Source organism: Chelonoidis abingdonii, chromosome 14 (genome assembly GCF_003597395.2).
Source record: "Chelonoidis abingdonii isolate Lonesome George chromosome 14, CheloAbing_2.0, whole genome shotgun sequence".
Taxonomy (NCBI): Eukaryota; Metazoa; Chordata; order Testudines; family Testudinidae; genus Chelonoidis; species Chelonoidis abingdonii.
The window spans coordinates 31,192,605-31,214,083 of NC_133782.1; the positions used below are offsets into that span (position 1 = coordinate 31,192,605).

The 21,479-nt window shown below is 41.6% G+C and overlaps 1 protein-coding gene across 1 annotated transcript in view; it reads right to left on the reverse strand.

Annotated features, from left to right (window-relative positions):
- Window positions 1-21,479, reverse strand: part of RALGAPB (Ral GTPase activating protein non-catalytic subunit beta) — a 131,623-nt gene that overhangs the window by 36,150 nt on the left and 73,994 nt on the right. The window contains 8 exon segments of the mRNA XM_032789267.2: window positions 749-855; window positions 2,794-2,981; window positions 4,331-4,482; window positions 9,911-10,093; window positions 16,914-17,047; window positions 19,645-19,777; window positions 19,981-20,045; window positions 20,975-21,125. Coding sequence (XP_032645158.1) covers window positions 749-855; window positions 2,794-2,981; window positions 4,331-4,482; window positions 9,911-10,093; window positions 16,914-17,047; window positions 19,645-19,777; window positions 19,981-20,045; window positions 20,975-21,125 — 1,113 coding nt within the window.

Genomic DNA, 21,479 nt, shown 5'->3' on the forward strand with positions numbered 1-21,479 from the left:
GCCGTGAGGGTGGCAGTCAGGTTGCCTTTGGTGGCATGCCTGCAGGAAGTCCGCCATTCCCACGTGTACTTGCCACCGAAGCTGCAGGATCAGCGGATCTCCCACAGGAATGCTGCTGAAAGCTGCCTGACTGCTGTGCTTGGGGCAGCAAAACACATAGAGCTGCCCCTGTTAGCCCTGGGCAGACTGCTAAGAGCAATTTAAGTTTTGCTTGGGTTTCCTATAGTTTTAGATTTGTGTAAGTGACCTAAATATAAAAAGGGACAGTTGAGGCTGACAGCCCCGAATTTCAACCACAGTCTGAGTGTCCTAGTTTCACTGTAATAAATCCATTTCCAGTCATCCCAAAAAGCCAGAGAAATGTATGTCAAAACCATAATGCTGGAAAATGTTCACAAGAGCCAAGAGTCCCAGAAGCCATGGCATCACTTCCACTCAAACTATTAATGCCTGAACACTGAAGGACAGACAGTCCCACCACATGACACTTTCCAAACAATGCAGGGACTGTTTCCCTTATGCACACAAACAATATGGCAGTAAGTAGCATTTTTGTTCAACACTCACACTGAAATATTGTAACAAATTTGTAAAGTGCACCAGAGATGTGTCCCATTACCCACAGTTAAGGGCACTGTGACTCAGCCATACATACAGTCACCAATTCTGTGGGTTATCTTGTAATTTTAGCGAAATTTCTGCTGAGCATCTGTAAGTTAGAGATTTCCCATTGGGCTCTGATAGAGACCTTTTGATTTGCTTTAGCTCCTCTTGGCAAAAGGCAAAGTTGCTGGGCCCATGCAAGTCTTCCAGACACCCCACGGATCAGAACCGTGACAGAGGGGAAAGAGTCATCTGCAGAGGGCACAGATAAAAACATATTTTAAAATATTATGTAATAATTTGCCAATTGCATTAAACACCTAAGTGATCAGCACAAACAGACGGAAATGTATTCATAGCCATAAAAGTGTCAATATACTATATCACCATGTAAACTTGTGTGATTTTCAGGGTAACTCTTCCCATCTGACAGATAAGACAGATCCCTGACGGGTAGCAAAAATAAAGGATGATCTTTGTTGCAACATGGAAATACTGTTCTGCTGGGCTCTCTGAAGATTTCAAGTGGATCACCTTGGTTTGATTGCAAGAAGAGGTCAGTTTCATTACAACTCAGCTAACAGACTGTAATTTCTGTATGCAGAAGTAAGGCCAGTAGATCAAAAAAAATCTGCCTGTTTAGATGTACAGCAAGTGGATTCATGGAGGGATAAGTATGTTTGTATATATATTTTACTGTATAGGCCCGGATACAACATCAGCATCTGAGAACATAACATGGATCTGGACCAGTCCTTGGAGGATTTTAATGCCAGTGATATTTGACAACTTAGGAGAAACAACATTATTCTGAGAGAGAAGAACTGCTCACTTGAGAAAGTGTGTGTACTATTCCAAGAAAGTCAAGGAGTGTTATTGTAAACTTGTTGGATTGGACAGATATGGGTGTGGGTGTTCATCAGTGTCCAAACGGGACAAAAATTATCTGCAAGAATTTAAAATTAGTGATGGTCAGTGAAGTTCCAGGAGTGCTATGGGCACTTTGGGCCACAACCTGGTAACTGGATCCATGTTTCTTTTTGGATGGCAAAGATGACAGGCCCACTGTGGTGGACACTGTCAGTGTCCATCTGAGGATAGGGTGCCAGTCACTCTCACTGAGGCATGGGTGAGGCCCCTACTCAAGTCATCTCTTGATACTGATGACCTTTAATTATAGGCTAGTATCACATCTCTCATTTTGGAGAAAGATTACAGAGATCCCGAGTCTTCAGATTTCCTTGATCCTAGTCAGTCTCACATATGGGAATGAACCAGTGTCATTGGTCAATGGCCTTCTGGCTATGGACAAGGACCATATGCCCATGCAAACTGTTAGATCTGTCTGACGTGTCTATCTACAATATCTGCCAGAGAGGATGGAATATTTTAAGCGGCCCCCTTTGTATACAGAAGGCCCAGAGAGTGATTTGGGGCTAGTATTTGCTCATCTCTAGGGCATGCTTGCACAGGGTATTGCAGAACTCTTACTCTAATTCCCTTCTTGTTCAAAGTGCACATGAAACTGCTAGGAGAGTTAGTAAGGAGCAGGGGTTATGGCACATATAATACGCTGTTGCACATCTCCTTTACAGCTAATCCCACTGGTGCAGTGGGATGGCTCACCCAGTGTCTGCTAGAAACTGGAGCGCAATTGAATTTAAGCCCCTACAGATGAAAAGCAATGACACAATACAGCTGCTGGGAGTCAGTCCTCACTGAAATATTTAACAGCAACAGAGACACAAACTGAGCAAATCAATACCACACACAGCAGTTGCTGGTTAAACACCAATCCATATAGTCTGACATACATTTTAAACATTCATCCTTTTATGGAGTGGAACGTGTGACTTTTTAAAATGTACTGAAGTGTTACTGGCTTTATTCCTTCAGCTGTATTTACAAAGCAGTCAGCTAAAAGCATGTGATCTCACAGGTTAGTGCACATTTATTTGAAGAATTTGGCAGGGTTTATATTCATTGTAACTACAGTGACACTTTGTTGATCTTATTGCATGAATCTCTGCAATTACATGCCAGATTTCACACTTCAGTGGAACACCCTGTAGAACAGGTTTCCAGGGTGTGAAATGCAAAAGAACTGCCTAACTAAAACAAACATTTTGCAGATATGCTACAAAGAATGTCGATCTACAGAACCAAAAGGACACAAAATGTTTAACTTACTTTGCTCATTCCCTAAAGGCTGCTCCAACATTGCCAGGATGACACTATTATCAAGGACAAAGTAGCGGAAGCTGTGTTTGTTAATGGTAGGTAGACGGGAGTATTTAATTAAGGTGGTTTCATTCACCAGGCTGCAAGGAGAAGCAGGGCCACTGGGTGAAGGAAATGCTCCAAGTAACTGCATAATACTGCAAATCAGAGAAGAATTCAGTCAACAACACATCCTAAAAAGATGCATCTTGATCCCATCTGAGATGGGAACTTTTAGACATGTTGTTCCTTTGCATCCTGACATAGGAATTTGACAACTGATCAAACCAATGATCCACATAATCCAGGTCCCATCTCAAACAGGGACCGATAACTGAAGGCTTCAGAGGACAGTGCAAGAAACCCCATGAGGAACAAATAATCTGCCCATGTGGGAAGTTACTTCTTTAACACAAGACATAAGCAGTTTGGGAATGCTTTGACGCACGAAAATTTCTACCTCTTTTTTATTTATTTTAATTTTTCATATATATCTGTGAATATTCTTATTGTCCATTGAAGTGTTTAATTCCTAATCCCTTCTTGAATCCCAAGCACCTGTAGCAGCCATAGTAGGTGTGCGTGCTATCATTGCTTTAGTGTTACTTTGAACAGAAGTTATTCAGCACAGCCTTCATGAACCTAGACCCCTAATTTGAGGAGTGCAGCCTTTGAAGGTTTCAGATTAAAAACTCTTCAGGACAAGGACCAGGTCTTCGTATGTGGTTGTACAGCACCCAGCATAATGGAGCCCCTGACCAGATTGGGGTCCATGGGCACTATTGCGACAAAAATATTCAATAATTTGAAAATTATGCAGATTTTTTTAAAACTATTTTCCCAGATATTATCTGTCTCCACCAATGCAACAGCACCATCTCAGGGTTTAATTTCCAAAGAAATTCTCTGGTTAAGAACAGTGAATGAGGGTATGATCAAGTCTGGTGATGATACAACATCTGGACAGAACTTTTTTAAAAGGCGTAATTTCTGGGGGAGAGATCAGGTAGGTGATTGCTGTTGATCACCTACTTGATCTTCGCCCAGAAATTACGCCTTTTAAAAAAAAGCTCTTACTTCTGGTCAGATCACCACCAGATATGAGCATATTTAATAGTTAGAACTCCCCCCCCCATTAATAATAATATTTATTTACATAGATAAAGGGAACATGCCTGGACTACAACAGTGCATGCATAAGTACTTTTATGCAATACCAAGTTCATCTGCAAGTTCTGGTGAAAAGTTATATCTATCTTGGTGACTAAATGGAATCATTTTATAGTTCACATTAAACTGTGTGGCAATTTACTGCAAGTGGAACAAAGGAGAAGGCAGGTACCCCCTTTTGCAAGCCACTTGTAAAGTTAGCAAGTTACTATCCATCCCAAGTTACCCAGTATACCACCCATCATATCCACCCATTAAAACAGTGTTCTTCTGAATGTTAATTTCCCCAGCAGCAATATCCTGCCATGCAGCTGACATATTCTGATGAATGCCATACCACGTTAACGTAGCTTCAGCTGCATCCTTCACCCTCATTGATGCAGGATTTGGTTCTTTATCTCCTTTGTACTTGACCTCTTGTTCACTGTTTTTTGATTTACTTCCTGAGATGCCCAATTCCACAATCTCCAACACCTCTTTTAAACAGTCCTAAAGTGGGAAAGGGACAAATTGTTTAAAGCAAAACACTCAGATCTTGTCCCCCCTAAAGAATGTCATGAGACAATGGGGAGGGAAATCGCTCAGTGGTTTGAGCATTGGCCTGCTAAACCCAGGGTTGTGAGTTCAATCCTTGAGCAGTCCACTTAGGGATCTGGAGCAAAAAATCTGTCTGGGGATTTATCCTGCTTTGAACAGCGGGTTGGACTAGAGGATCTCCTGAGGTCCCTTCTAACCCTGATATTCTATTATCACTATTATAGTCACGCCAAGCACACCAAGAAATCTGTTATCTACAGCAAGGCACTCAGATACCACGGAATATGCTCCAAGGAGAAAATCTGGAATATATGCCTTAACACACTCTAAACCACCTTCACCCAACAAGGATACTTCAGAGAAGTAGAGCACATCATATAACAGGCCATCCAAATACCCCAAAAAAGCCTGCTTAAATACAGAAAACTCCTGTTGACTGTACACTCTTAAGTTGTCACTTACAACGCCACACTGGAAGCCATGTGGGGTACAAATAACTACAACCCATATTCAATGAGGAACCCACCCTGAAAGAAATCTTTTCAGAGCCCCCACTTCTGGTCTTCAAACAACCCCCCCAAGATCATCAACAGAAGTAAACTCCCCACAGACAAGAACACATTAACTCAAAGTGGCACCAGACCCTGCCAGAACAAGAGATGCAAAACCCGCTGACATATCTCCACTGCTACAACGATCAACACCTTCCACAACCCACTTTTCAAGATTCCTGGGTCCTACACATGCCTATCATAACATATGTTGTACCTCATCCAGTGCACTAAGTGCTCCAGAAACAACTATGTGGGTGAAACCAGAATCTCTACACTCCCAAATGAACTCACAGGAAAATAATAAAAGACAAAAACACCCAGTCACCTGTGGACGAACACTATTCATAAAGCGCTCACTTGTGACAAAGTTCCTCCTCTACCTTGATGAGTCCTGAGCTTATTGGCGGCTTTGCTCACCTCAGAGATTCACCATGTGGGTCAGGAAACAGCCCAGAGACCTTCCCCTCTGGTAGAAGCCACAGTCCAGGCCAATTCCTCCTGTGTCTGATGAGGAGTTGGGAGGTTTGGGGGCAACCAGGGCCGACCTCTACTCTGGGTTCCAGTCCAGGGCCCTGTGGACTGCAGCTGTCTAGAGTGCCTCCTGGTACAGCTGCGTGACAGCTACAACTCCCTGGGCTACTTCCCCCTGGCCTCCTCCCAACACCTTCTTCATCCTCACCACAAGACCTCTCTCCTGGTGTCTGAAAATGCTTGTACTCCTCAGTTCTCCAGCAATATATCTTCTCACTCTCAGCTCCTAGTGCCTCTTGCTCCTGGCTTCTGACATGCATGCTACAAACTGAAGTGAGGTCCTTTTTAACTCAGGTGCCCTGATTAGCCAGCCTGTCCTAATTGATTCTAGCAGTTTCTTCGTAATTGGCTCCAGGTGTCCTAATTAGCCTGCCTGCCTTAGGTGGTTCCAGCAAGTTCCTGCTGGTTCTGGAACTGCCCCTGTTACCTTACCTAGGGAAAAGGGATCTACTTGATCTGGGACTAATCTCTCTGCCTTCTAACACTCTCCTGTAGCCATGTGGCCTGATCCTGTCACACATTATATATCTGACCTATCAGTCTTCATTCTCAAAACTGCACAAGAGTTTCAAAAGACAAGTCTGGGAGCTTAAATTCATAACTGTGCTAAATACTAAAAATCATGGTCTTAATACAGACACTAGATTCATGGCTTATTATAATAATCTGTAACCCATTACCCCCCCTTTTTGTCCTAGACTGCAGGGGTGTTAATGGATCACTTCACCTTGAATGATCCCTTAGAACATGTGCTAACTACTTATGCTAAACTATTTGTTTGACCTTGCATTTAAACTGTGACATGCCGAGTGCCTTTCCTGGACCTAAAGAAGAGCTCTGTGTAGCTCAAAAATTTGTCTCTCTTACCAACAGAAGTTGAACCAATAAACAATATCATCTCACCCATTTTGTCTTTCTACTGTCTAGACAGTATTTGGTCCTGCCATGAAGGCAAGGGACTGGACTCTATGACCTCTCGAGGTCCTTTCCAGTCCTAGAATCTATGAATCATGTATTGTCAATTTAAATGAAGTTCTGCCATGTGAGTTTTGCTGATCAAGTAAATTTTGAGGCTCTTGCCACTGCTAGAAGACTATCCCAACTGCATACTTACATGGTAGAATGCAAAAACATAAGCCCTCAAAAAAGCTTTGCTGAATTGGTACATAAGCACATTATAGAAGAATGCTGCTAAATTGTATATATAAGTTAAATTATACACCATCTCTTCACAGTTATATATATGGAACACAACAGAGGGGATGTTATTAGGAGAGTGATCCAGAAAAAGTCTCTTATAAGAATATTTAAGCAGACATGCATTAAATGCATTTCAGAGATTGTGTCATGCGTCTGATGTTATAAGCAGAATACCGGAGTGCTGCAGCTTTTTTCCATATTTCTATTATTTCTTCAGTCAGTTTTTCTTCTTTAAAGTTTCTAGCACTGGTACTTGCAAAGACCCTTCATAATGTAAAATGAAACCCTTAGCTTGCTCATTCAGCATCAATGGAAAAGCTACAACTAAATAGCTAAGCAGCATCAAATCTGTTGAGACACACAAGTTGTGAATTAGTGCATCCATAGCTGTGACTGCGAGAAGCGTTGCTGGTGACGAGGCCATTCTGCTGAACTTTCTTGAACTGCAGTCATGTCACAGAAAAACCCAAAGAATGAAAACTTTTCTTTGTGAGCTGTTGCAAGGTAGGATGTAGCTCCCAGTGGTGTTGTAAAAGGGTCAAACTTGAATATTCCAGGGGAGAAATATCGTTTGCAGTAGAACCTCAGAGTTATGAACACCTTGGGAACGGAGGTTGTTTGTAATTCTAAAACGTTTGTAACTATGAACAAAACATTATAGATGGTTTTTCAAAAGTTTACAACTGAACGTTGACTTAGTACAGCTCTGAAACTTTACTACACAGAAGAACAATGCTGCCTTTCCTTTTTTTTTTTTAGTAGGTTATGTTTAACACAATACTGTACTATAGTTGCCTTTTTTGTTGGGGGATGGAGTCTCTGCTACTGCCTGATTGTCTACTTCTGGTTCCAAACAAAAGTCTGCGGCTGACTGGTCAGTTTGTAACTAGTGTTCCTAACTCTGAGGTTCTACTGTATCTTGTGGAGGAAAGCCATGGAATTTACACATGGTTTACTAACACACATTGAATTCCCTTCTATCTGGAGAGCTATAGCAAATTTTTCCTCTTATAATCCAGGAAATTCCTGATGATACACTAGTCTTCACAAGATACTGCCAAGGAAAGAGGTGCCAGGCCTCTAACAGACCTAAGATGGCTTGGTGACAAAGCTCTGCACTCCTGCCATCCCACGATAGTGGCCTCAAATATTTTTAAAGGAATTAAAGACCACCTCATGAATCCAGAATGAGCCAACACTTGATTATATAGAATATAAAGTGATGATCTGAGTTAACTGCACATAGTCAATGTGTGATCAGTGTTAAAAACCTTCAACGTGTGAAAGGTCACACACAATCCACTGAGACCATGCTGCCAAAGACGTAACAGCTCAGCCCCCAATTCACTGGGGGAAGCCATTTGATAAAAATGAAAACCTTTTAGGACTCTGAGTGCTAATGGTGTATAAATGCTACTTCAAAATACAGATCTTCATATTGCTGCGTTGAGATTGTGGAGCACTGGCAATGTGTGTATTTGTGCACACATCTGGGCTATAACTGTTTGTGGATGCATATTAAATATTGGCCCAGAGTGTTCAAAATACGCAGATGCCGAGACAAACTGATTTAAAACAACAAAATATAAGGAGCACTGTCACCATGATGGATGAGCTCCTCAGCTGAGGTAAGTCAGTACATCTCCTCTAAAGTCAATAGAGTAATCTGTCCCTCGAAGAATGCCCTACACTTCTATTTAAGCCTACTCTTGCTAACCACCACCTAAGAACATGATTCCCAAACAAAACACTGTTTACAGAACATTGCTAAAGGTGACCAAATGATTTTTTTTTTTTAAACTCGGTGTATGTTCTTTTTTTGCTTCTTTATGATGAACATGGCAGGAAGTGGTGGTGTTTTTCTCCTGCTTATTTTATCTCAGAAATTTTATGGAACATTAACTCTGCTCTCCTTTCAGTTTTGCTGAAGAATTTGTTGTGGGTCTCAGAGCTTGTTTACTGTAAGTTCCCACACCTTAACTGAAGGTTCAAGGATGCTGGATCTTTAAGGAAGGTTTCCTTTAGCTAAAATGTTAGGCATGGAAGTTAAATGGGAGTTAACAGATAAAACAGAGTGAGATGAGATGGGTAAAGGAATATCTTTTATTGATATTACCTCATCCACCTTGCCTTTCTAATACCCTGGGACCCACACGGCTACAACCACACTGCATAAAACAGTTTTAAGTAATCTGACTAAAAATCCCTCTCCTCTCAGTTATTTGACTTTCATTTCATGACTCATCACATCACCATCTCACTAGTTCTCAAGTTATCAATCTCCCAGCCTATGCAGATGAGAGTGAGCAATGGACTGTGGAGCATTGGGAAACTAGCTAGAGCCCTCACTTTTTCATTTTTGGATACTTGTGAAGGTTGTTTTTAGGCACAGATTTTTGTAAAGAGAGTGAGTGGTTTGTGTGGGTTAGCTTGACTTCACCTAAACACAAACTTCAACTTAACTCCCTGACAAAGTGAGTTTGAAAAGAATTTTCCTGTCTTGTCAATGAGTGTCAAAATTTTAAGTCAGTTTGTCAATAAGGTCTGACAGAGAGGAGTCCTGTTCAGACACATCTCTGCCTCCAAGTCTCCTCTCCATGCCCACCCCAGGTACCCTGTTCCCCCTTGTATATCTATGCCCTCTTACCCCCTGAATTTACTTTCAATCTCCCACAGCCCCCACCCATTCTGAGACCAAGGAGCACAGCTCCATGACACCCCTTTAAGCCCCTACAATTCTAAGTCTGTATCCTCCCCATCCTAGCCCCATTTTCATAAGTCCCTCAGGTGGTTCCATTTCCCCAATTCCCTATATCTTCCCCAACACCAATGCATTTCACCCTGTCCTCCTACCCTTCACCCCACTCTGCATGCCCTCTCACCTCTAGCAACACAACTTAGAGTCAGACAGAAGTTAGTTTATGTTTATAGGATTTCAGGTTAACTGCATTTCTTTAACGCTGGAAATATACATATGAAAAGTACCCAAGAACAGGTGGTTTAGATGTGCAAGCCTTCTAGCACAGAACAGCAAGAATTTAAATTTACCCTACAAACATCCCTCCACTAAACAGGAACAGCACAGATCCTCTCACCTTCTCATCCATCATGTCGGGATGTTCAGTGAGCCAGACACAGAGGCACTGAAATGCTGCAACGATCATGGAGTGAAGATCTCTAGAGTGGAGTGGAGCTGGACGGCTGCACTGGTACACAATGTAACTGCATACTGAACTGACAGCTCGCTTTCTGTCAGCTGAATCAACAATCACCTTCACCTAAGTAAAGCAAGCAGTAGAGACACTATCAGCTGAGAATTTCTTCAGGAACTCTTTCAGAGAAGAGAAAGCTTGTTTTAGTGCCTCTAAACGCTAAGAAATACAAACACACAGTTGAGCGTCGCTCTCTGATATACAGGAAAGCCTGTGGGTAAGACAGGTTTAATGTAATGCTGATGTGCAATGGAACATCAAAGTCACAGTGAAGAGATTGTGCACGAATCCTACCGCAGTATGTACTGGTTTACAACTAAAGAACTGAGGACACCAGCTGGTTTACTAGTGGACTTGCTGCAAGATGGATTTCTGCTTAGCTTCCTTATTTTGGAACTTACGGGTTGTCACCTCTCTCATGCAGGTAATTGGACCTATCCACTTGTCTGGGTTTTGGCATCACTAACCTCTGACAACTCTTTTGTGTCACTTCATTCCAACAATGGAACTTTCTGCTCTCAGCCTTCAGTTAACATCGCAGCTTTCTCGCAGGAAGAGAGGAAGTGAAAGGAAAGCAGTCTGTGGAGCAGAACCTTTCAGTAGCAATTACTTTGCTTCTTCCGCCAGGCCGCTCTCTGACTAATTAGTGGGAAACTCCCCAACATATAAATGGGAAGGAACTTCTGGCCTGGTCGGACAACCATAGAGCCAGAGCCCAAGATCTTGTGGTACTGTTCGCTAGCGTCCAAACTAGGGGGCAAAGGTTGGCTTGATACAGAGTTAAAGAAGAAAAAATGTCCTCCTTTCTTCCCTCCTCCCAAATTGGATTGCTCTAGCCATACAGCTAACACTGATGCAATCAGCCCATTTGCATTTCCCTGCTCCCTAAAATTAAGCCACACCTTAGAAATGTTTCATGTAACAAGGCAGTCCCCCGTGCCTAGAACAGGGAGCTACAATTCCTGGCCTCAGACAGTACTTTGCCTGCTAGTGTATACATCTACATCACGGCTATTTAGAAAAGCTGGACAAGCACAAGTCCATGGGGCCGGCTGCATTGCATCCGAGGGTGCTAAAGGAGTTGGCGGATGTGATTGCAGAGCCATTGGCCATTATCTTTGAAAACTCATGGCAATCAGGGAGGTCCCAGATGACTGGAAAAAGGCTAATGTAGTGTCCATCTTTAAAAAAAGGGAAGGAGGAGGATCTGGGGAACTACAGGCTAGTCAGCCTCACCTCAGTCCCTGGAAAACTCAAGGAGCAGGTCCTCAGGGAATCAATTCTGAAGCACTTGGAGAGGAAAGTGATCAGGAACAGTCAGCATGGATTCACCAAGGACAAGTCATGCCTGACTAACCTAATTGCCTTTTATGATGAGATAACTATGATGGCTCTGTGGGTGAGGGGAAAGCAGTGGACATGTTGTTCCTTGACTTTAGCAAAGCTTTTGATGCGGTCTTCCACAGTATTCTTGCCAGCAAGTTGAAGAATGGATTGGATGAATGGACTATAAAAGTAGATAGAAAGCTGGCTAGATCATTGGGCTCAACGGGTAATGATCAATGGCTCCATGTCTCGTTGGCAGCTCGTATCAAGCGAAGTGCCCCAAGAGTTGGTCCTGGGGACGGTTTTGTTTAATATCTTCATTAATGATCGGGAGGATGGCATGGACTGCACCCTCAGCAAGTTTGTAGATGACACTAAACTGGGAGGAGTGGTAGATACGCTGAAGCGTTGAGGTAAGATACAGAGGGACCTAGACAAATTAGAGCATTGGGCCAAAAGAAATCTGATGAGGTTCAACAAGGACAAGTGCAGAGTCCTGCACTTAGGACGGAAGAATCTCATGCACTGCTACAGACTAGGGACCGAGTGGCTTGGCAGCAGTTTCTGCAGAAAAGGACCTAGGGGTTACCGTGGATGAGAAGCTGGATATGAGTCAACAGTGTGCCCTTGTTGCTAAGAAGGCTAACAGCATTTTGGGCTGTATAAGCAGAGGCACTGCCAGCACATCGAGGGACGTGATCATTCCCCTCTATTCGGCATTGGTGAGGCCTCATCTGGAGTGCTGTGTCCAGTTTTGGGTCCCACACTACAAGAAGAATGTGGAAAAATTGGAAAAAGAGTCCAGCGGAGGGCAACAAAAATTATTAGGGGGCTCGAGCATATGATTTATGAGGAGAGGCTGAGGGAACTGGGATTATTTAGTCTGCAGAAGAGAAGAATGAGGGGGAATTTGATAGCTGCTTTCAACTACCTGAAAGGGGGTTCCAAAGAGGATGCATCTAGACCAAGGAAAGACAATCTATGGCATGTGTGCCAAAGACAGCACGCAAGCTGATTTTCAGTGGCACTCACACTGCGTGGATCCTGGCCACCAGGAGGCTCTGCATTTTAATTTAATTTTAAATTAAGCTTCTTAAACATTTAAAAACCTTATTTACTTTACATACAACAATATTTTAGTTATATATTACAGACTTCTAGAAAGATCTAAAAACATTGAAATGTATTCCTGGCACACAAAACCTTAAATTAGCATGAATAAATGAAGACTCGGCACATCACTTCTGAAAGGATGCCGACACCTGATCTAGACTGTTCTCAGTGGTAGCAGATGACAGTACAAGGAGTAATGGTCTCGAGTTGCAGTGGGGGAGGTCTAGGTTGGATTAGGAAAAAAAAACCTCTCTCACTAGGAAGGCGGTGAAGCACTAGAATGGGTTACCTAGGAAGGTGTTGGAATCTCCTTTCTTGGAGGTTTTTAAGGTCAGGCTTGACGAAGCCTTGGCTGGGATGATTTAGTTTGGAATTGCTCCTGCTTTGAGCAGAGGGTTGGACTAGACCTCCTGAGGTCCCTTCCAACCCTGATATTCTATGATGCTATGCCTCTGTTGGTGGGGACACAGCTCTGAGCTCAGAGACAGGCAGCCTTTCCTACATCTCAGCGCTGGATATCACACAGTGGGGCTGCCGTGAGATTCTGTCACACCTTCAACCTGCATGTCATTGAAGGTCTGGTGCCTCTCAATTCTCCAACTGTTCTGAAGGCCGGTCTCAGGCCAAATCATCTCCAGTGATTACAACAGACTTCCCAACGGCACTCTGATGGTTATTCCCATGTTGAATTTAGATTCTCACCGGCTGGGATTTTTATTTATTTACTGAGTACCAAACAGTCTTAGTGATGTCCAAGACACAAGCTGGGGCAGATCCTAGCCAAAGAGCTTATTGTCATTTATTATGCAAGGACTTAATTGATATTATGTACATGGGGACGTCTGGATGGAGTTCACTAGCTGACTACAGAAGGCAACAGCGGCACCAGAACAGGAAGGAAAATGGCTGCTGCATGGGAAGGAGACCTCAGGCAGTACATAGTGCTCCACCCTCACCCAGTCCATCAAGATCAAGAACCAGTATGCTATACTGGCAACAGGAGGAGATGATCAGACCTCATGGCTGAGGAAGAGAAGCCATCTCCCGCAAGGCTGGGAGGCTCAAGGCCACCACCCCAAAGAGGAGGCAGCATAGGGTGGGTGATGGAAGGGGATAGAGGCATCTACCTACCAACCTGACTTGCATCCCAGGAAGTTGCTGCCTGCCTAGAGCCTGTATCCAAGACATTACAGAAAGATTGCCAAGGCTCATCGGTCTCTCTACTGCTCTCTTATTAGTGGGCAGTAACAATAATGCCAGATGTAACCCTGAGCAGATCTGTATTGACTACAGGGCTCTTGGAGCCAGGGTGAAGGAATCATGGGTGTATGTGGTATTATCATCCATCCTCACAGTTATGGGTAAGGGCCCAGGCAGGGGCAGACGCATTCTGGAGATGAACACGTGCCTGCACAGATGGCATTGACTGGAGAGCTTTGGCTTCTGTCAAGGTTCCTCCCCCACTCTGAACTTTAGGGTACAGATGTGGGGACCTGCATAAACACCTCTAAGCTTAACTACCAGCTTAGATCTGGTCTCGCTGCCACCATCCAGATTTCTGAGTACCTGGAACACTCTTTCCCCCTCAAAACCTTTCCCTCCTTGGGTAGCCCTGAGAGACTTCTTCACCAAGTTCCTGGTGAACACTGATCCCACCCCTTGGATCTTAACACAAGGAGAATTTAACCATCCCCCCTCCTTTCCCTCACCAATTCCTGGTGAGTCCAGATCCAATCCCCTTGGATCTTAAAACAAGGAAAAATCAATCAGGTTCTTAAAAAGAAGGCTTTTAATTAAAGAAAGAAAGGTAAAAAGTCATCTTTGTAAAATCAAGATGGAAAATAACTTTACAGGGTAATTAGATTCATAGAGCCCAGAGAAACCACCTCTAGACTTAGGTTCAAAATTACAGCAAACAGAGGTAAAATCCTCTCAGCAAAAAGGAACATTTACAAGTTGAGAAAACAAAAATTAAACTAACTCACGCCTTCCCTGGCTGTTACTTACAAGTTTGAAACATGAGAGACTGGTTCAGAAAGATTTGGAGAGCCTGGATTGATGTCTAGTCCCTTTTAGTCTAAAGAGTGAACCACCACCAAAAAAAGAGCACAAATAAAAGCCTTCCCCGCACCAAGATTTGAAAGTATCTTGTCCCTTTATTGGTCCTTTGGATCAGGTGTCAGCCAGGTTTTCTGAGCTTTTTAACCCTTTACATATAAAATGATTTTGGTGTCTCTGGCCATTAGGGATTTTATAGTATTGTACACAGGAGGGCTGTTCCCTTCCCTTTATAGTTATAACAGCTTCCTTGACCATTAGATGAACATAATTTGTTGGGAAATAGTCAACTTGGTTTTTGTAAAGGGAAATCATGCCTCACCAATCCACTAGAATTATTTAAGTAGATCCAGTGGATATATAGTGTATTTAGATGTTCAGAAAGCCTTTGACAAAGTCCCTCACCAAAGTCTCTTAAGCAAAATAAGCAGTCATGGGATAAGAGGGAAGGTTCTCTCATGGATTGGTAACTGGTTAAAAGATAAGAAACAAAGGGTAGGAATAAATGGTCAATTTTCAGAATGGAGAGAGGTAAAAAGTAGTGTGCCCCAGGGGTCTGTACTGGGACCAGTCCTATTGAACATATTCATAAATGATCAGAAAAACGGATAAACAGTGAGGTGGCAAAATTTGCAGATACAAAACTACTGAAGATGCTGAAGTCCCAGGCAGACTGTGAAGAGCTACAAAAGGATCTCACAAAACTGACTGACCGGGCAACAAAACGGCAGATTAAATTTAATGTTGCTAAATGCGAAGTAATGCACATTGGAAAACATAATCCTAACTATACATATACATATATAAATTAGCTGTTATCACTCAAGAAACAGATCTTGGAGTCATTGTGGATAGTTCTCTGAAATCATCCACTCAATGTGCAGCGGCAGTCAAAAAAGCAAACAATGTTGGGAATCGTCAAGAAAGCGATAGATAATAAGATAGAAAATATCATATTGCCTCTATATAAATTCATGATACTGCCACACCTTGAATACTGCATGCAGATGTGGTCGTCCCATCTCAAAAAAGATATATTCGAATAAAAGTTCAAGATAGGCCAACAAAAATGATTAAGGATAGAACAGCTTCCGTAGAGGGAGAGAATAAGAGTGGACTTTTCAAACTTGGAAAGAGGATGCTAAGTGGGGATAACGATGGAGGTCTATAAAATCATGAGAGTATTGAGAAGTAAATAAGGAAGTGTTATTTTACTCCTTTCGTCATAATACAAGAAACAAGGGGCCACCAAGAATTAATAGGTAGCAGTTAAAAAAAACACAAAGTATTTTTTCATACAAGGCACTTGTCAACCTTCGTGGAACTCCTTGCATCGAGGGTGTTGTGAAGAACAATCTATAACTGGAATCCAAAGGGGCTAGATAGATTCATGGATGACAGTCCATCAATGGCTATTAGCCAGGATGGGCAGGAATGGTGTCCCTAGCCTCTGCGTGCCAGAAGCTGGGACTGGGTGACAGGGCATGGATCACTTGATGATAACCTGTCTGTTCATTCCCTTTGGGGCACCAGCCATTGGCCACTGCCAGAGGACAGGATACTGGGCTTGATGGACCTTTGGTCTGACCCAGTATGGCCGTTCTTATGAACGAGGGATGTTGCTCCAGGATGGAGGATGGCTGGGAAAGATGGGGTCCACCTGCTCAAGAAGGGGATGAGAATCTTCGCACACTGATTAGACAAACTGGTGAGGAGGGCTTTAAATTAGGTTCAAAGGGGCAAGTAACAATTGCCCAAAAGGTAGGTATAAAAAAAAAGATGGCTTGACAGACAGCTGGAGTTTTTTGGGGGTAGGGAAAATGGTAAAATTACAATAGGGTCACAGGAGTAATAAAAAAGGGGAATACAGTGGGAGGAAATCTGCTCAACATCTGGACTGCTGCAGGGAATGCCAAAATCCATGCTAGTGGATTGATCTAACTACTCAACTGCGAAGAGGGGAGAAGCAGCAAGCCCATTAGTTTCAGACTGAGGAGCAGACAAAAAGAAAGATACTATTTCCTTATTAAAAATATAATCTGTATGTTTTCAGTTTACAAGAATGACTGTTTCCAGGGCAGAAGGAAGGGGAAAAGCAGTATGTGGCCTTTACAGCAAGGATTTTTAAATGGGCTCATTGCCCTGGTAGATTTTCCAAGCAATGAACTGCCCTGGAACTGCAGTAGTAGCCATTTAAACCAAGGTTTCTCATTAAAAACCTGAATGTGTTATACAATTATCTAGTCTGCAAAACCATTCCAAGAATAGCAGCAAGACATGCTTCATATTTCAATCCACAGAACTATTGTTTCTTTTTGTAAGACATCTTGTGGCTTGACAGAATCCCTGAATTATTGAAAACTAAAACAAGTGAAACTTCAGCTCTCACCTTTGCCAATCCAGAAAGAAGCTCTAATGCAGCTAGTGAGATACTCATGTCCTGTCTCCACTGTGAGTTGAGTCTTTGTGTTACCAGGTGAATACTGCGAATCAGTAGTCCAGCTGCTGTATCTGTATTAAGAGCTAGGATATAATCCCAATACCACATCCCACAGGGAGGGAAAATAACTAAGCATTAGTAACAATAAGCAAAGCAATCTGTCAGGCACAGGCCAAAGCAGCCACAATAAAGCATAGAAAACAAAATTACATACACCTCAGAAGCTAGCAATTTAGTAAATTTCACATGGATTAATTAATTGGTTTATAACTCCAGCAAGTTATATATCTAAATCAGACTAGCTTCTACTCTCAAAGCATACGCTCTTTATGCATATATAAACATATTTTACCAGATTTGCCATTTAAATGTAGTTAGAATAATTCATCTGAAAACACATTTTAGGTGTCCACTGCATGCTGTGTAATATTAGCTACAACATTTAAATTGTGGAGCTGTGGAATGGCTAACAGCGGGTTTACTTTATACAGAAACTTTTCGTTATAGTGTTTAAGTTTCTGTAAGAGTTCATAGTTTGAGTACTCATAACTTCAGCTGATTCAGACGTTAATATGATGTACAAATATTACACAGCGTTTTACTTAAAATACATATGCTGAAAATTACTATAGGATTTCATAAAGATTAGCTGGAGGCATTGAGAGAATTAATCCTGGGGTGAGAAAAAAAGACAGACAATCGGCACTACAATTATTTCCAGGCATTTGATTTTCCTGCACCACAGGCTTGAAATTAAATGGTATGTTTTCAGTATCTGCTTTCTTTATAAATTTCATATTTGAGGGTCATTTAGGTTCAATTTGTTAAGACTGGAGTAGGGGAAAAAACTGATTTCAGAAATGAAAGCTGTTGGGACCGGAGCACCCACCAAAAAAAAAAATAAAAAAAAAAAAAAATAAAAAAAAAATTAGTGGATGCTTAGCAACCACCAGCAGCCACCACTTCCCCACCCAGCACCTCCCATCGCTCGCCAACTTTGCCATTCAGCTCCTTCCCCTCTCTCTCAGTGCCTCCCGCCCACCATGATCAGCTGTTCAACGGTGTGCAGGAGGCACTGGAGGGAGAAAGAGGAGCGAGAATGGGGTGCACTGGGCAAGAAGAGGCAGGGTGAGGGTGGAGCAGGGGTAAGAAGAGGCGGGGCAGGGGAGGGGGCAGAGGTGGGGCCTGGGACAGAGCGGGGTTTGAGCACCCCTGGTGCCCAGAGGAAGCAGGTGCCTGTGATTAAGAGAGACAGGAGAATTATGATGGAAAAAATGAATCTTCATTAAGAATACATATATCACATTTAATAAAAACCGAAACAAAAAACAACAAAAAAACCACACCAGGAATTCTTAGTAAGACATTCTTTGGAACACTAGTAACAGAACTCAAAGTATCAGTTATAGTTAAAATTTGAAAATAGACCATCCTGATTCTTTTGAACTTTCCTTAGAGGCTCCAGATGAAAATAAACTGTGTTTATGAGCTTCCCAAATTATGTTTCTATTCTGAACATTATATTTTGTCTGTATAGGGCACAAGAATCCAATAAAATGAATGTTAACAGTGCTAATAAGTCTTTGGCCAAAACATTATGAAAGTCAATCTTTAGACTGTATCATAGTCACAGAATTCAGTAACTGATACATAGAAGAAAGGTCACTATGAACCCTACAAACAGATACTTCGCATAAGACATGCCAAAAGCGCTTGTCTGAGTGCAAACTCATACCAATTAAAACATGCATATTAAAAACAAACCTATGTGGTGAAAAAGCAGCATTCAAATATCAAGTAAGCCATTTCCAGACAAACTGAATTCCTGCACAGATACAATTCAACAGTAGAAATGAAACTTCGAGCATACATTGATTTCCCCTGCCATTGAAGTCAATGGAAATACTCATCTTCAGTGGTGTAGGACCTGGCCCCTAGACTTTACATCTTTAGTAGACAGCATACTAAGGTGGTCTGTTCTCAGGTACATCTGGTTAACATTAATGATTTAATCAAGGACCGACAAATAGATACAAATGGGAATCCAGGCTTTCACTAAATTCAGCTGGATCACTGCATATAGATTTAGTACTGGGTGGATTTTATTATAAGGTCAAACAAAAATTTGTTTTGCTTTAGTTTGGAGTTTAACGTATTATATATCAAGTGATCTGTGTAGCTGATGTCCTGTTTTAGAGGACCGTAATTAATTTTCGAACCAGAATCCTTTTAACTATGATTTAAGAATGGCAGATCATCAACTTGCGTAAATTGTCACACCTGAACCAAAATCAATGGAGCTATGACAATTTAAACTATCTGAGGATCTGCTCCAGTATTAGCTGCAAATCGTAAGAGGCTCAAAAACTACATTACAAAGATAAGCAGTTTATTAACTTTTCCCATTTTTCATAAGCTTTCACGCTCACTTTACTATTATAAGAATACTAACAAAATACCTTATAACAGGACTGAAAGCTAATAGATAAATACAAATAGGAGCAAAATTTAGCAGCTAACACCAGATCCAAAGGGCTACCCACAATACCCATCATCTCTGGTTGAAAATATCCTTCATACGTCTAAAGGTCTCAGTAAGTCAAACACAACCTGGAAAGGAGTTTTGTAAAATTGGGATATAATGGCAATTTAAAAAAAAAAAAAAGGGTTCACTCCTTACCGTAATCCCTTAGAAGTGCTTGTGCTGGTCTCTCACTATCTGGAGTTGTGGGCTCTGTGCTTCCTCCGCTTGCTGTACTAATGCCACTGTTAGTGCGACGGTGGTTTTTCAAAAGGTTATTTTCTCCACCATTCTGTAAATTGAAATCAGCACGAATGAAGAACAAGACTGTATAGGTTAGTGGTTCTACATATCTGAAAACAATCTTAGGAGATGTACTTAGAAGAATAAAAAGGCAAAACCTAATGGAATCAGCTTAGATATCTTGGAAAAAGTAGAGATAATACAATAATATGTTTTTCTAAAAAAGTTCATCTTTAACACAAAAAAACTCACCGTTTCCATCTGACAGCCAATGGCTTCTAAAAGTGCTGAGTCTTGAACAATATTTAACATCGCTCCTGCAACATTAAAACATAAGAGGTGAACTGCTTACAGTTCAAATGTGTGAAAAGCAGTGTGTGCGCTGCTAAAATCTACAAAAATGTGTCAGTGCTCACTTTTATAAAAGATCTGTTTAAGGGTTTATGATAGCCACAAGAATTTGCTTCAGACTCTGAAATTCAACACAGAGGGTGATAGACTAGCTCAGATTTTGCTGTAAATTATTTTAAATTCACTTAGCTTGACAGAGAAGTTCCTTATGCTCCTCTCAACTCGGAAAGGCCTTTGTTTTTTTTAAAAAAGCTTTTTTTTGTTTGTTTTTAAATCTTAACTCCTTCTTCATTAAAAACTCCCTGAACTCAACTCCGAAAAAGCTGTCCACTCTGCAAGCATAGAAAGTATGGAGATGGGATTTTTTTAATGCACTGCACCCACTATGAAACCTTTACAAGGATAAGGCGCCAGACACTGATTTAAAAGGAGCTGGGCAGGGACTGACATTGACTATGTGGATGTACAGCACCTAGTTCAATGGGTCCTGATCTTGACCCTATTCTCCAGGTGCTACAACAGTCCTAGTGACAGATAATTATAACTACATGTTCAGAGGGCCCAATGAACTAGCTGTGCAGACGCAGTATCTATGATTTCCCCATCTGTAAAATGGGGATAATACTTACTAAACATTACTGGGACAATTTTAGTTGTCTATCGGAATGCATTCACAGTGAAAAGTGCAATGTAAGTGATTCCTTAAGCAAAAGAACTTAAGGGTGGAACTTTGTCTCTTTCCACTTGCATAGCAGCACAATTATTTAAGTCCTACATGATCCCTGGTAGTTTGCACAGTATTCTGTTGTACAATATTGAGAACTCAATCCTAGAGTTCAGGATTTTTCTTATAATCCAGCATAAAACAAAAAAATAAATAAATACATTCAATAACCTAGTATCATTTGAGTGTTGTTAGGGTCTGTTTCAGTTTGCAAAGCTCCTATTAGTATATTCACAAGCCTCAACTTCAAGGATAGGAAGGTTACTGGTTTATCATATGATGATGAGCTGTCATCATTGCTGAATTTTCCTTCCAGGACAACCTGAAGAAAGAATAAATTTCCTTTAATATCAATTAGCATAGACATGGATTTGATAATCTCAGAGCACTTGCATCGTTATTTGATTAGTTTTACTATTAAGTAATTTAACTAACCCAAAATGAAAGTATTTGTCTCTCTGCAGCATTACCAACATCTGTGATGTACCATATTATTTCTTCTGTAAGTGAAGAGCTGGATACAAGAAAGTCAGCGCTAAATGGAGCGGTTAACTAGACAACAAAATTGGCCTTGGTATAGTTGCAGCATAACAAAGAAAGCAGAATAAGTCAAACTCCATTCGAGATGGAAGAACCTTGTGGATTTTTAAGATATTCAGACTTTGAATATCCTTAA